The sequence below is a fragment of the Schistocerca nitens genome, chromosome 1, assembly GCF_023898315.1.
Source record: "Schistocerca nitens isolate TAMUIC-IGC-003100 chromosome 1, iqSchNite1.1, whole genome shotgun sequence".
Lineage (NCBI taxonomy): Eukaryota > Metazoa > Arthropoda > Insecta > Orthoptera > Acrididae > Schistocerca > Schistocerca nitens.
The window spans coordinates 1106875668-1106889663 of NC_064614.1; the positions used below are offsets into that span (position 1 = coordinate 1106875668).

A 13996-nucleotide genomic window follows, 5' to 3' on the forward strand; every position below is an offset into this window, starting at 1 on the left:
GTCGTAGCACGGGCCCTCTGTGTGCCACAAAGAGTGATCTCAATATTATGGCAACGATTGAAGCAGACAGGAAACGTGTCCAGGCGTGACGGGGCTTCCAAAGTGTACAACACCACAAGAAGACCCATATCTCACCATCAGTGCCCGCAGACGGCCACGGAGTACTGCAGGTAGCCTTGCTTGGGACCTTACTGCAGCCACTGGAACAGTTGTCACTACGGACGACTGAACAGACATGGTTTATTCGCCCGGAGACCTGCAAGGTGCATTCCACTGACCTCTGGTCACAGGAGAGCCCGTAAAGCGTGGTGTCAAGAACACAGTACATGGTCATTGCAACAGTGGACCTAGGTTATGTTCACGGACGAGTCCAGGTATAGTCTGAACAGTGATTCTCGCCGGGTTTTGATCTGGCGTGAACCAGGAACCAGATACCAACCCCTTAATGTCCTTGGAAGGGACCTGTATGGAGATCGTGGATTGATAGTGTGGTGTGGGATTATGATTCGTGCACGTTCACCCCTACATATCTTTGACAGAGGAACTGTATGAAGTCAGGTGTATCGGGACGTCATTTTGCACCAGTATGTCCGCCTTTTCAGGGGTGCAGTGGGTCCCACCTTCCTCCTGATGGATGATAATGTACGACCCCGCCGAGCTGCCATCGTGGAGGAGGACCTTGAAACTGAAGATATCAGGTGAATGGAGTGGCCTGCCTGTTCTCCAGACCTAAACCCCATCCAGCACGTCTGGGATGCTCTCGGTCGACGTATCGCTGCACAAATCCCTAGGACACTTCAGGAGCTCCGACAGGCACTGGTGCAAGTATGGGAGGCTATATCCCAGCAGCTGCTCGACCACCTGATCCAGAGTATGCCCACCCGTTGGTGCGGCCTCTGTACGCGTGCGTGGTGATCATATCCCATATTGATGTCGTGGTATATGCGCAGGAAACAGTGGCGTTTTGTAGCTGATGTGTTTCGGGACGGTTTTCTCAACTTATCACCAATACCGTGGACTTACAGATCTGTGCCATGTGTGTTCCCTGTATGCATATGCCACTAGCGCCAGTTTTGTGTAGTGCCACGTTGAGTGGCACCACATTCTGCAATTATCTTTAATTTACGAGCATGAGTGTACTTCCTCTCCTGTGCCAAACTCTTCATCTCAGAGTAGTAGTTTTACTCAACATCTTCGATTATTAGTGGGCTGTTTTCTAATATCTGTCTTCTCCACGTTTTTTACGCTGGTGCCATGGAAGCTACTTTCTAATACCTTGACACGTGTCTCATCACCTTATTTATCCCTTCTTGTCGTCAGTGTTTTCCACGTCTTCCTTTCCTCAACGATTTCGTGGAGAACCTTAATATTTCTTGTCTTACGTCTACCTAATTTTCAACGTCTTTCTATAGTACCATTTCTCAAACGCTTAGATTCTGTTCTTCGCCTATTTTCCCACACTCCATAATGAACGCTGTTCTCCAAACAGACAATGTTTAAAAAAACTCTTCCTGAAAATAAGAACAGTGTTTGATAATAGTTGACGTCTTTTGGCCAAGAATTCGTTCTTTGCCTGCGCTAGTCGGCTTTTCAGGTACTTGTTTCGTCCTCATGTGCTATTTTGCTTCCAAGGTAACAGAATTCGTTCATTCCGGCTACTTCGCTATCTCCAGTTTTGATGTTAAGTTTATCGGTAATCTCATTTCTGTTGCTCCTCAATAATTTTTTGATTCCATTCAACAGGTTCTATGATTCCTCCAGACTTTCAATGATCCGTTGTGTCCTATTTTATATGTATCTCTAATCAATCAAAGCTGACGGTAGGGAAAGAAATCTGATGCTTTGCTATAACAATCATGGCAGGAAGTTCTCAGGCACTTAGCTGTGTGCGGAGGATGTTTGAGACACTATCGTGCCATAACCCAGAGCAGCATTTTTACAGTTGGAATGGTGGGAAATGCTGTTCATATAATTTAACGATGGAAAAATTCTTGAAGAACAGCGCGAATGCTCACATCTGTTCTCTGTGTAAAAACCTACGTGCTTGCTAGCAATCATATTCGAATTAAACCAGCATACCTCATCAGCTGTAAGAAAATATATGATTTTTAGGTAGGATTACTACAAGCATGAATAACAGAATTTGTCTATTGAGTGGAAAATGTAGTAGTTGCGCTACATTAAGAATTATACTTTATTTACATGTAAATGGTTGTGTATCAGAATATATACAATAAAAATGTGTTACACACAAAAAAACTTGCAATAAATAAATAGGAAACGAACATTCAACACAAAACACTTACAATGAGGCTATAACCAGGAATGCAATGCAAGATTAATTTATTTATCAAGGGAGTAATCTTAAAACATTCTCATTGAAAATCTTTTGTCTTTCTTCCAATAATGAAAGTTGACGTTAATTCAGCAGTCTTGTTCACGGGTCGGCTGACATCTCCTACGACCAAAAAATCTTGACTTCGACCTTGTAGCATATGATCTTGTGTTGCACTTCATTATACATCTCCCAAACCAGGCTACCTTCCACCTGAAAATAAATCAAAACTTAGCATCGTACTTACTGTGTTGATACACGTATTTGTAATACTTCCTAACTGCCATACAAATATGCATTGAGTGAACAGCATGCAGAATCAAATGTTCTGTAAGTTAAGCTCTTAAAGTGCTGACAACAGTCACAAAAGAAGGTTTACTTTATGCTATAGGGATTGTATCTGTCTTGTTTCTTCCTTTACATACTAAATTAAAGCTACCAGCTGTTTGTATATTTGGGCTAATGTCAGGAACTACTGTACGGACTCTGATGCAGTTTTCACAAATAGGTTCACAAAGAAGATCTGTGTATACAGTTTATAACTACACTACTGGCCATTAAAAATGGCTACACCAAGAAGAAATGCAGATGATAAACGGGTATTCATTGGACGAATATATTATACTAGAATTGACATGTGATTACATTTTCACGCAATTTGGGTGCACAGATCCTGAGAAATCAGTACCCAGAACAACCACGTCTGACTGTAATAACGGCCTTCGTACGCCTGGGTATTGAGTCAAACAGAGCTTGGATGGCGTGTACAGGTACAGCTGCCCATGAAACTTCAACACGATAACACAGTTCATCAAGAGTAGTGACTGGCGTATTGTGACGAGCCAGTTGCTCGGCCACCATTGACCAGACGTTTTAAATTGGTGAGAGATCTGGAGAATGTGCTGGCCAGGGCAGCAGTCGAACATTTTCTGTATCCAGAAAGGCTCGTTCAGGACCTGCAACATGCGGTCGTGCATTAGCCCGCTGAAATGGAGGGTTTCGCAGGGATCGAATGAAGGGTAAAGCAATGGGTCGTAACACATCTGAAATGTAACGTCCACTGTTCAAAGTGCCGTCAATGCGAACAAGAGGTGACGTGTAACCAATGGCACCCCATACCATCACGCCGAGTGATACGCCAGTATGGCGATGACGAATACACGCTTCCAATGTGCGTTCACTGCGATGTCACCAAACACGGATGCGACCGTCATGATCCTGTAAACAGAACCTGGATTCATACGAAAAAACGACGTTTTGCCATTCGTGCACCCAGGTTCGTCGTTGAGTACACCATCGCAGGCGCTCCTGTCTGTGATGCAGCGTCAAGGGTAACCGCAGCCATGGTCTCCGAGCTGATAGTCCATGCTGCTGCAAACGTCGTCGAACTGTTCGTGCAGATAGTTGTTGTCTTGCAAACGTTCCCATCTGTTGACTCAGGGATCGAGACGTGGCTGCACGATCCGTTACAGCCATGCGGATAAGATGCCTGTCATCTCGACTGCTAGTGATACGATGCCGTTGGGGTCCAGTACGGTGTTCCGTATTACTCTCCTGAACACACCGATTCCATGTTCTGCTAACAGTCATTGGATCTCGACCAACGCGAGCAGCAATGTCGAGATACGAGAAACCGCAACTGCGATAGGCTACAATCCGACCTTTATCAAAGTCGGAAACGTGATGGTACGCATTTCTCCTCCTTACACGAGGCATCACAACAACGTTTCACCAGGCAACGCCGGTCAACTGCCGTTTGTGTATGAGAAATCGGTTGGAAACTTTCCTCATGTCAGCATGTTGTAGGTGTCGCCGCCGGCGCCACCCTTGGGTGAATGCTCTGAAAAGCTAATCATTTGCATATCACAGTATCTTCTTCCTGTGGGTTAAATTTTGCGTCTGTAGCACGTCATATTCGTGGTGTAGCAATTTTAATGGCCAGTAGTGTATCTCTGTATTTGAATACGTATGCCTATTCCAGTCTCTATGGCGCTTCACTGTATACTGTCATATTGATTAGGTACAGTAAGGTTTTGAGCTACACACAATAGTAAAATGTCTTTATCAGCATCAGTATGTAATAACAAATTCGCACCATCTGCACTTTTCACAGTTAATGTATTCATCAGAACATGAACTTCCTGAGTACGAGTAGGTAATTTCAGCAGAATTTTTCTCCTAGCTTTGTAAATGGATTTACTTAAGCTGTTGGCATTTAATGCTATTTCTTCTCTTTTCGGTTGGTACTAGAGGCTAACGCGAGGGGCGTGGGTTCTGCGCCCAAAGCTACAAGCATCACAGTACCACCGGGAAAAAAAAAAAAAAACTGCCCCGCATCACAATTTTTCTTTTTCAGGGTAACTGTTTTCGTTAAGTTTTACTTAAATGATGCGCAGGAGCAGCAGCAGAACAAAAAAGAAAGATAAATGTGCTGCAGCAACGTAATGCACAAGCGGTAGCTCGACAAAAGCAGCTATCAAGGAGCTTGGTTGATTAGGTTTTTTCATATTCCCTACATTCATCCAAAATTGCTCTCTCAGTTTCCATCTTTTCCTCTTTGTACGCAATAACTGTTGAAGAAATTATTTCTGTAACGAATTCGTTCTCATTTTACAGGTTCCGTCCCACTAACAGTCTTGCACTTATATTAGTTTCTTCTTCTTCATCTATACCATCACCCTTATCCAGTATTTCTACGGGGTCAGCACCTTTGGATCTGGCAATGTCAGTAATACGGGGTGGCCTCTGGCTGTCGCTATCTCTTCCCCATCTGCCCACCTTTTGCACCTCATCTGTCTGCGTCCAGTGTTATCACATGTGAAAGTAGAGAACATTTTCGAAGCGTTTTCGAATCCTGTAACAGAGGAGGGATAAGGATACCAGCCCGGTATTCACCTACTCGGAAGTGGGGAACCACCTAAAAACCAAATCCAGCTTAGCCAGCACACCGGCCCTCGTCTGTGCGGGCTATGCGGGCGAGTGGGCTTACTTCAGTTGAAGACAGGGAAATTTGTGTAGAAGGTTGTGATTATGTTTCGTTCGTTCTTATTTAATACTGTACATCTCGATTCAAATCAGTGACGCATGTATTCCTTGCACTCCATAAGATAAAAATTTATGATCTACGAAGGCTCGCTGAAAATTAATGCCCCCGAATTTTTAGTGTTAAAATTCTTGAAGCTTTTTTTTTTTTTAAAAAAAAGACGTTAGTAAGATAATCTTTACTCTCCATTTCAAAATATTTATTTCACAACGAGGTCACGCTAGTGACGAATCCATTTCTCCAAACTAGAGACCTGTTTGTGGATACCGTCACTGTGGAATGTTTGAGTTTGTTACAGAGCCATAACCTCACCTGTGCTAGTATCGCTTCGTCACTATCAAAGTGAATTAAGGTTGTTAGATTAGGTCTTTGAACATCCCACACTATCGCATCTCGGCACAGCCTCACTATAAAAAGAATGAAGTAAGTGCGAACTGCGTAACGCAATCGGGACGTTAACGACAATGGGTTGGTTATAAATTGCTGTCAACCTTTATATTGGAGATGAGAGGGAGAGAATCTCCTTGGTTTGAAGCAAATAAGTTTCCTGAAAATAGGTTACAGAATTGCAATACGCAGAAAATATTGGTTAGTTTCTATCAAGTTTATTCTCACCTATACTTATGTGAGGTGTTGTACCATAAACCCCTTAGTAAGATTCAGTCTATTTATTTGGACTTGCTACTTCAAAGCTAATTGCCAGTACATATAAGAAACAAGTACAAAGCAATCACTTGTTCTTGGTTAGCCCTGAAATCTCTCTAAGTAATTGAGACAAAGACTGACAGCTTCTGTTCAACTCTATTCCAGTGAAACTAAAAATCCTACTTGACCTGCAGTTCCTGAGTGTCCACCAGAGTCTATCACTGTTTCCTAATAGTTGAAGTCTTTATCAGCTGTATCGGCTGCTATGGGCCTACTCGGACCCACTGGCGTCTCGCTGCGGAATCTCCAAACTGCCGGCACTGGCTCTGAATCTGAATCTCTGCTTCTAGCTATTCCGCTGCCCGACCTTTTATTACGTTTCTCATGTACTTGGGTGCACACGAGTTAATTTGTTTCACACGACCCTTTCATTTCTAAGTGATCGGATTGCACAAGAATGCCTATGGTTCCACACGACACTCTCGTTTCTAATTGGTCGGCTTGCGCAAGAATGCCTTCGGTTCCACACGACACCTTCGTTTCTAGCTGCACACAACTTAATTTGGTTCCACACTTTTCCGCACGTGACTGACACTCTCTCGTGCTGTATTATCGCACTGATGTTTGCGTCTTCCATTGCGCAAGTTTGATTCAAGCTGCTTTCTCTGACAGGAAGTCAAACACTAAGGTATTTGATCAACAAGTCATACTTGGCAGCCTCCGCCGCTTATCTTGTCCATACGCCCTGGTGGACTATTTCTTAATATCGGCTGGCTGTTTGCCTATGGAGCCTGGACTCATATTATGGTCTCAAAAGCAAGAATAAAACTTAAAATTTTCTACGGACACAACAACACATTCTTCCAAAATTGCTCTCTCAGAATTCCAACTTTTCCTTTACACTTTTGGAGGAGGTGAAAATCGGATGGGGCCACATCGAGAATGTACAGAGGATGATCGATAACAGTGAATACAAGGCGTGGGAATGCTGCAGATGTCACAGCGCTCCTATGTGTCCTGGCATTATAATACTGAAGGAAAGGGTGCTCCATGTGTGGACTAAGTCTTTGAATTCGAAACTCGATCACAGCACATTGTTTCTCGTGCACCGACATAGTTACACGCTACAATTCGGAGCCCTCTAGCGGCAGAAAGGTGCAAATATATAGACACGAATAATACAGATTTAGAATATTAATAACGTTTGTTTCACTCAAAAGCCTTGAGAGTTATCGCATAAAAAAATTGGAGGCATTGCTTTTCTGCACGTCCTCGTAATAAGGAGCTGTTACTGTTTTTATACTGTTGATGAAGGTGAAGAGCCCATTTCTCTTCAATAAGACCTTTAAGCCGATTGGGTTAACTTCCTGACAGATGGATCATCGTTAACACTACCAAAAGGTTAACCAGAAATCACGCACATGCTACTTGTATAGCGCACAGCTTTAGAATATTAGCGTGTGGTTGCAATAGCTTTCGTAGACACGAAAAGGGGACAAAGTCAACTGTGAGCATCGGTAGGTGAGGAAAATGCGTGAATGGCAGCACTTACGCAAACAGTTCTATTGCGTGCGGGACACCTTGTTTACGAATAACATGCACACCTGATCAGCAATTTGACGTCACGCAGTTAGCTGCTGCAGGTGTCCGCTGAACAGTCCCGAAAGTCATGTTTTGGAACTGATAAAGCTTGATGGCGTGTCTGAGATACAGTCTCGCGAAAGTGACGCAGGCTTTCTCGGTATTAACAGACGCAAAAGGGCGACAGGTTTCGGGAGTGTTACTTAGAGCACACTCTATTTACATTACACTGTCTTTCTATCGCCATTGTCACAAACAAAAGCACTACGTCGCCAGTCGTGTTATGCCTTCCTCTTCCACCGCCGGTACCAAAACATAAACATACTGTTGGGAATTATACAGTGCGACATCTGCCGACTGCTTTCTCAGAAATTCAAGTCTGGTTCGTAGCTCATGTTTCTGGAATAACGTCAAGGCAGAAATTCTGCGATACGTTAGTGTTGATCACGGTCTCTCTCCATGGCAACTGGGGCTTCAAGTTTGACGACATTTTGGATGTCATGTACCAAAAGCTTTCGATTAAAGTTAAAAAAAAAATTCTGACTGAAGACCACATGTGTAAAAATAACAGAAAGCGAAAAATTGTCGACAGGCAGTATCAAGAACAGTATAAGGGGCGTTCCAAAAGAAACGAGCCGGAGTCATAATTACAGAAACCAGTGCCTGTATGTTACAAGTATTGACCCTGACTGTTGATACACCTGTCCCACTGTGACACAAGGCGGTGAATGGCTGTCTCATAAAATTCCCGGGGCTGCGATGTTAGCCAGTTCCGCACGTACAGCTGGACGTCGTCGTCCACACGAGTGCACGAAAGGTTATGCTGAGGTACTTCTTTGACCAAGATGGCCCCCTTCTGATTCACTTCCTGCAGCACGGGACAACAGCGAATGCCCAGCGTTACTCGCAAACGTTGACCACCCTTCGCCAAGCGATCAAATCAAAACGACCAGGCAATCTCACCTGTGGGGTCATTCTGCTCCACGACAGTGGAAAGCCTCATAGGGCCAACACAGTCGCGGCACTCCGTAAAAATTCAAATGGGAGGTTCTCGGCCACCCTCCATGCAGTCCGGACATCTCTCCCTATGATTTCGCCATTTTTGGTCCCATTAAAAAGGCTCTGAGGGGCAAACTATTCACTTCGGACGACAAAGTCCAGTTGTACGTGCGGAAATGGCTAACATCGCAGCCCCGGGAATTTTATGAGACAGCCATTCACCGCCTTGTATCACGGTGAGACAAGTGTCTCAACAGCCAGGGTCAATACTTCTAACATACGGGAACTGGTTTCTGTAATTATGCCTCCGGCTCGTTTCTTTTTGAACGCCCCTTATATTTAACAATGATACATTTTATCTTCATTGATTATACAAATTCAGATACAGAAATTTCAGATTGTAAATTTACTTAATACTTTCGGCTCCGTAGCCGAGGTCGCTATGACATACCAATGCGTTGTTCGAGAGTCTGGAAGAATCGTATCGTGTCTTAGTGATGGAAGGAAATTTCATCAGAAAGATGTGGCCGGTACGGAGATAAGAAGTTGCAGCATGGAGTTTCTGATCAACAGGTCGTGTGCAGTGACCAAGCTCTCCGTAGTGCCTAAAAAAGTAATCACATATAATTCCCTCAGTGTTTCACTGATTCAAAATTTCCGACACTTCCCCTCAGATTAGAGAATTTGTTTCCTCTCTCTATCTGACCATCAAAGCGTCTGGGAGTAAGAATCTGTAGTTATCCGAACTGCAAATACGTGGACTGCTGGTTCTTTTCAGGATCTAGGTTTCCGTGAAAGAACATGCCATCCCATACAGCTAATTTATTGTGATGCTGTCCTCACTGATTTTAACATTTGTTGTCATTATTATTATTACTACTATTAGTAGTAGTAGTAGTATTAGTAGTATTCTGACACATTGATTAATTCAACAGATGGTTATTTGAACTGTGGTAATTTTTCATACGTCTGTTATCAACACATTTCTTATTACACAGGCAGCGACGGAAAACTGTTTTAATGAAATTGATTTTCTTAGGTTTTGTAGAGTGTTGAACTTTAACACAATAGGCCGGCCGCGGTGGTCTTGCGGTTCTAGGCGCGCAGTCCGGAACCGTGCGACTACTACGGTCGCAGGTTCGAATCCTTCCTCGGGCATGGTTGTGTGTGATGTCCTTAGGTTAGTTAGGTTTAAGTAGTTCTAAGTTCTAGGGGACTGATGACCACAGCAGTTGAGTCCCATAGTGCTCAGAGCCATCTGAACCATTTTAACACAATAACAAAAAATCAGTATAACTCATCAGTAATCAAAAAATGCATTTTCAGTGATTTTAATGTCATAAATTTCATTTATTAATGTAGTAGTATCAAGCTGAAATTTCGGTGGTAGTGGTTGCACAATTATAAAATGGTTCAAATGGCTCTGAGGACTATGGGACTTAACTTCTAAGGTCATCAGTCCCCTAGAACTTAGAACTACTTAAACCTAACTAACCTAAGGACATCACACACATCCATGCCCGAGGCAGGATTCGAACCTGCGACCGTAGCGGTCACGCGGTTCCAGACTGTAGCGCCTAGAACCGCAAGGCCACCTCGGCCGGCTGCACAATTATAAATTGGTATCTGCTGCGATAAGCCCTTGGTCTCTCCTGGCATTTACGATGAGTTAATGATTAATAAACGTGAAATAAAAATTACAGGTTTCGTAAAGAGTATACTTTTCGCACTTAAGAAACGTTCTGTCCCGACTGAGACAGAGGGAGGTGATGCTAATTAGTTTTAAATCAGTTGCAAAGTGATAGAGCTACAACATATTGAATGTTTTCGACTCCTAAGCACTTCGCCGGCGTCGTAGGGTGAAGTGGTTGTCAGGGAGTCCGTTGTGAGGCCACGTCACTCTCTACACGGTATCAGCGACACAGATAATACGAAAGCAATTGGAAAACAGGTACCAATGCTGGTAGGTGTTAAAAGGCTTAACTCACTGTGCAGTGGGATACGTTATTTTTTGGTGAAAAATAATGGGGAGGGACAAAGCCCCGCTTACTGAAACGATTACGAGATTAGTCAACGCAGAGAAGATCAGAAATGTTTGTTCAGTCTGCTTTTTTTAATCCTGTATATTGACAAATTTCGAGAAGATCATTGGTGATTGTGATAAGAAGAGCAAAATTCGTTAGTGTGTTAACGAGATGTAAGAGACTTCTTTTAAGGGCAATGTGAAATATTTTAGTATTGTCACTGAAAAGAGGCTTCAGAGTTTAGGCGATAGCTTGTTTGATATGGTGGAGCAAAACCATTTGAATGTCGTGTGTGCCATAGTAGGCTACATCGTTTGTGATGATGTTTGGTTTGTGGGGCGCTCGACTGCGCAGTCATCACCGCCCGTACAAAGTCCCCATTATTACGCAGTCCAATGTTTAACTCAATCCAATCTAGTAACTGTCACGAATGATGATGATGATGAAATGTTGAGGGCAAGACAAACACCCAGTCCCCGGGCAAAGAAAATCCCCAACGCGGCCGGGAATCGAACCCGGGACCCCGTGATCCAGAGGCAGCAACACTAGCCACTTTTTTGTTTTTTTTCTTTCTTCTTTCTTTTTTTAAAATCTTATTTTGTTCGATATTGTCCGTTGCATTAGTTCCTATCGGATGTCCCATGACACCCGGTCAAGTTCACTGTTGATCCTTTCACTCAGTTTTTTGTATTACAAAGGGCAGCTAACCCTATGACCGGACACGCTGAGCTACGGTGCCGGCAGCACTAGACCACGAGCTGCGGACTTCATTGTTTGTGAACCGAGAAAATGACTATGCATCAACGCCGGCAGACTTACTGTTTCGTGAGAAAACGATTTTCGTAAATGCTACAAGGATTTCATTCATTAATGTTCAGGCAATGGACAGTGCAGGGGAAACGAATAATGCCGCCACAAATCTGATTCTTTAATAAATCGAACTCTCATGTGTAAAACTGCATGAAACGTCTGATTAATTTCCAAATGCGTTAATGTGTTAAATATTTGAAGGTAAGGATGTAAAATCTTTGTGGCTGAAGATGCAAAGCCCTAATTATGTTAGTTTTATTAACGTCGGATTTTATAAGAGGTGAGTCGAATAGGAATGAGACTGGCAACACTGCGAGTGACCTGGCAGCTCTGAGTTGTTCTAATTGTGTAGATCAGTGTGTTCATCCCTTACGGATGCTTGGTCCGAGTTTCAGCTCCGTACAACCGTCACGTGATTTTTTAGAGCGCTGTCAGCGAAGCTGTATTTTTGTTGTGTTTTATGGAAATGGAACAGAGGAATTTACAGCAACTTCATACCGCCACGTTCTGTGTTGAACTTGGTGTCTCTGCGAAAACCTTTGAAAAGTTAAAACAGAGCTATGGGAAAATTCCTTATCAAGAGCACAAATTTTTCGGTGGCACAAATAACTTTTGAAAGGTCGCTAACACGTTGGAGATGACCTTCAACTTCAAAAACCGACAGAAAACGTCGAATGTACGCGTGATCTTGTGAGATTGTTCCTCCAGGCCAAACTGTCTACCAAGAGTTTTAGAAAGGTGTCCTTGAAAGGCTCAGAAAAAGTGTGCATCGAGTGAAACCGGGAGACCGGACATTGCAGACAAATGGATGCTGCATCACGACAACACCCCATGTCGCACGGTCATTTCCATCAAGGAATTTTTGACCTCAAAAGGCATACCCGTTGTTGCACAGCCTGATTTAAGTCCATGTGACTTTCTCCTCTTCCCAAAAATTGAAAAATGTCTTAAAAGCACATCATTTTGCGTCTCTGGAGGTCATTCAAAACAAATATGACCGATATGTTGAAGGCCCTACCATTGAAACTTCTCACGCTGCTACCAAGAGTGGGAACGACGACTCGCCTGTGTATAGCCTCCGAAGGGAATTACTCCGAAGGGAACAATATTGTTATCCGAAAAAAAATAAAAACTTTGGAAGATAAAATATTCAGTCGCATTATTTTTCTCACACACCTCGTAGTGTATGTAATTTGCAGTCCGTTTGAAGAAAAGCTAGTTTTCCACGCATTTCAATGTTTATGAAGATGTAATTCCTGAACTATGTCTTGTAGAATGATATAATTTTGCAGGTACATTCAGTGGTATAGCTAGATACTGCCTGGAAAATGTGTTGCGAATAAAAATGGTAGTAAAGAAGTAACAAATTAAAACGCCTTGCCTGACGCTAAGTTTTAGTGTATGAACAGCGAAAATGTGACATGCAATAATTTTTTTTCCTGTTATTATTTTGTGGTGAGTGTCAGCGAAAAAATTTAGAAAAGGTTTTAAATTATGTGTAAAGTTTGTTGGAAGTCGTAAGTGCTCTAATTTGCTAATACAATATGAATATATTTAGGGTGATTTGGGCACTGCGAGCTATGCTCTCTTTAGACAGATACACAGTTTCTAACGTTAATACCTATCTTATTGTGGCGAACTTTTAACGTAACATTATGTCTCATAATGAAAAGCTCATGTTAGCATTCTAAATTAACCGAATAGTTATATGAAATAGAGAAAATCAAATTTTTGTTGCCCCTGGAACCCGTTACATGGGCAACTTTCAAATGGAACTGGGTGACCGGGTCATCGTTTCTGCCGTTTATTGATATATACGATAACAAGGTAAAAGATTTAATGATACTTATTCAGAAATGATTAAAATTTCCACAGCAGGAACATGATGCACCTGCAATTTTTTGAAACCGAAGTTTCTTTATGAACGCTTTAGCTGTTAATGTTTCTAATGCAACTAGTTCAGCGCCCGTTGCCTCGCTCTCATAGACTGTATGACATGTAGATATTTTTTGTTTTTATTTAATCGATTTTTTTATAAAAACCTTCATCCTCCGCTTCAACCCCATAGGGCTTGAATGTCTAAAAACAGTGAAATACTTCCAGAATGAGATTTTCACTCTGCAGCGGAGTGTGCGCTGATATGAAACTTCCTGGCAGATTAAAACTGCGTGCCCGACCGAGACTCCCGAGTTCGAGTCTCGGTCGGGCACACAGTTTTAATCTGCCAGGAAGTTTCATATCAGCGCACACTCCGCTGCAGAGTGAAAATCTCATTCTGGAAACATCCCCCAGGCTGTGGCTAAGCCATGTCTCCGCAATATCCTTTCTTTCAGGAGTGCTAGTTCTGCATGGTTCGCAGGAGAGCTTCTGTAAAGTTTGGAAGGTAGGAGACGAGGTACTGGCTGAAGTAAAGCTGTGAGTACCGGGCGTGAGTCGTGCTTCGGTAGCTCAGTTGGTAGAGCACCTGCCCGCGAAAGGCAAAGGTCCCGAGTTCGAATCTCGGTCGGGCACACAGTTTTAATCTGCCAGGAAGTTTCAGTGAAATACTTATTTTTTTAA

General features: G+C 42.9%; 1 protein-coding gene across 1 annotated transcript in view; it reads right to left on the reverse strand.

Moving 5' to 3' along the window:
- Nucleotides 1-2176: 2176 nt before the first annotated feature.
- The window catches only part of LOC126238474 (uncharacterized), a 106177-nt gene continuing 94357 nt past the window's right edge, over nucleotides 2177-13996 (reverse strand). Inside the window, exon 4 of the mRNA XM_049947793.1 lies at nucleotides 2177-2548. Coding sequence (XP_049803750.1) covers nucleotides 2459-2548 — 90 coding nt within the window. The 3' untranslated portion in view covers nucleotides 2177-2458. The remainder of the gene's footprint in view (nucleotides 2549-13996) is intronic.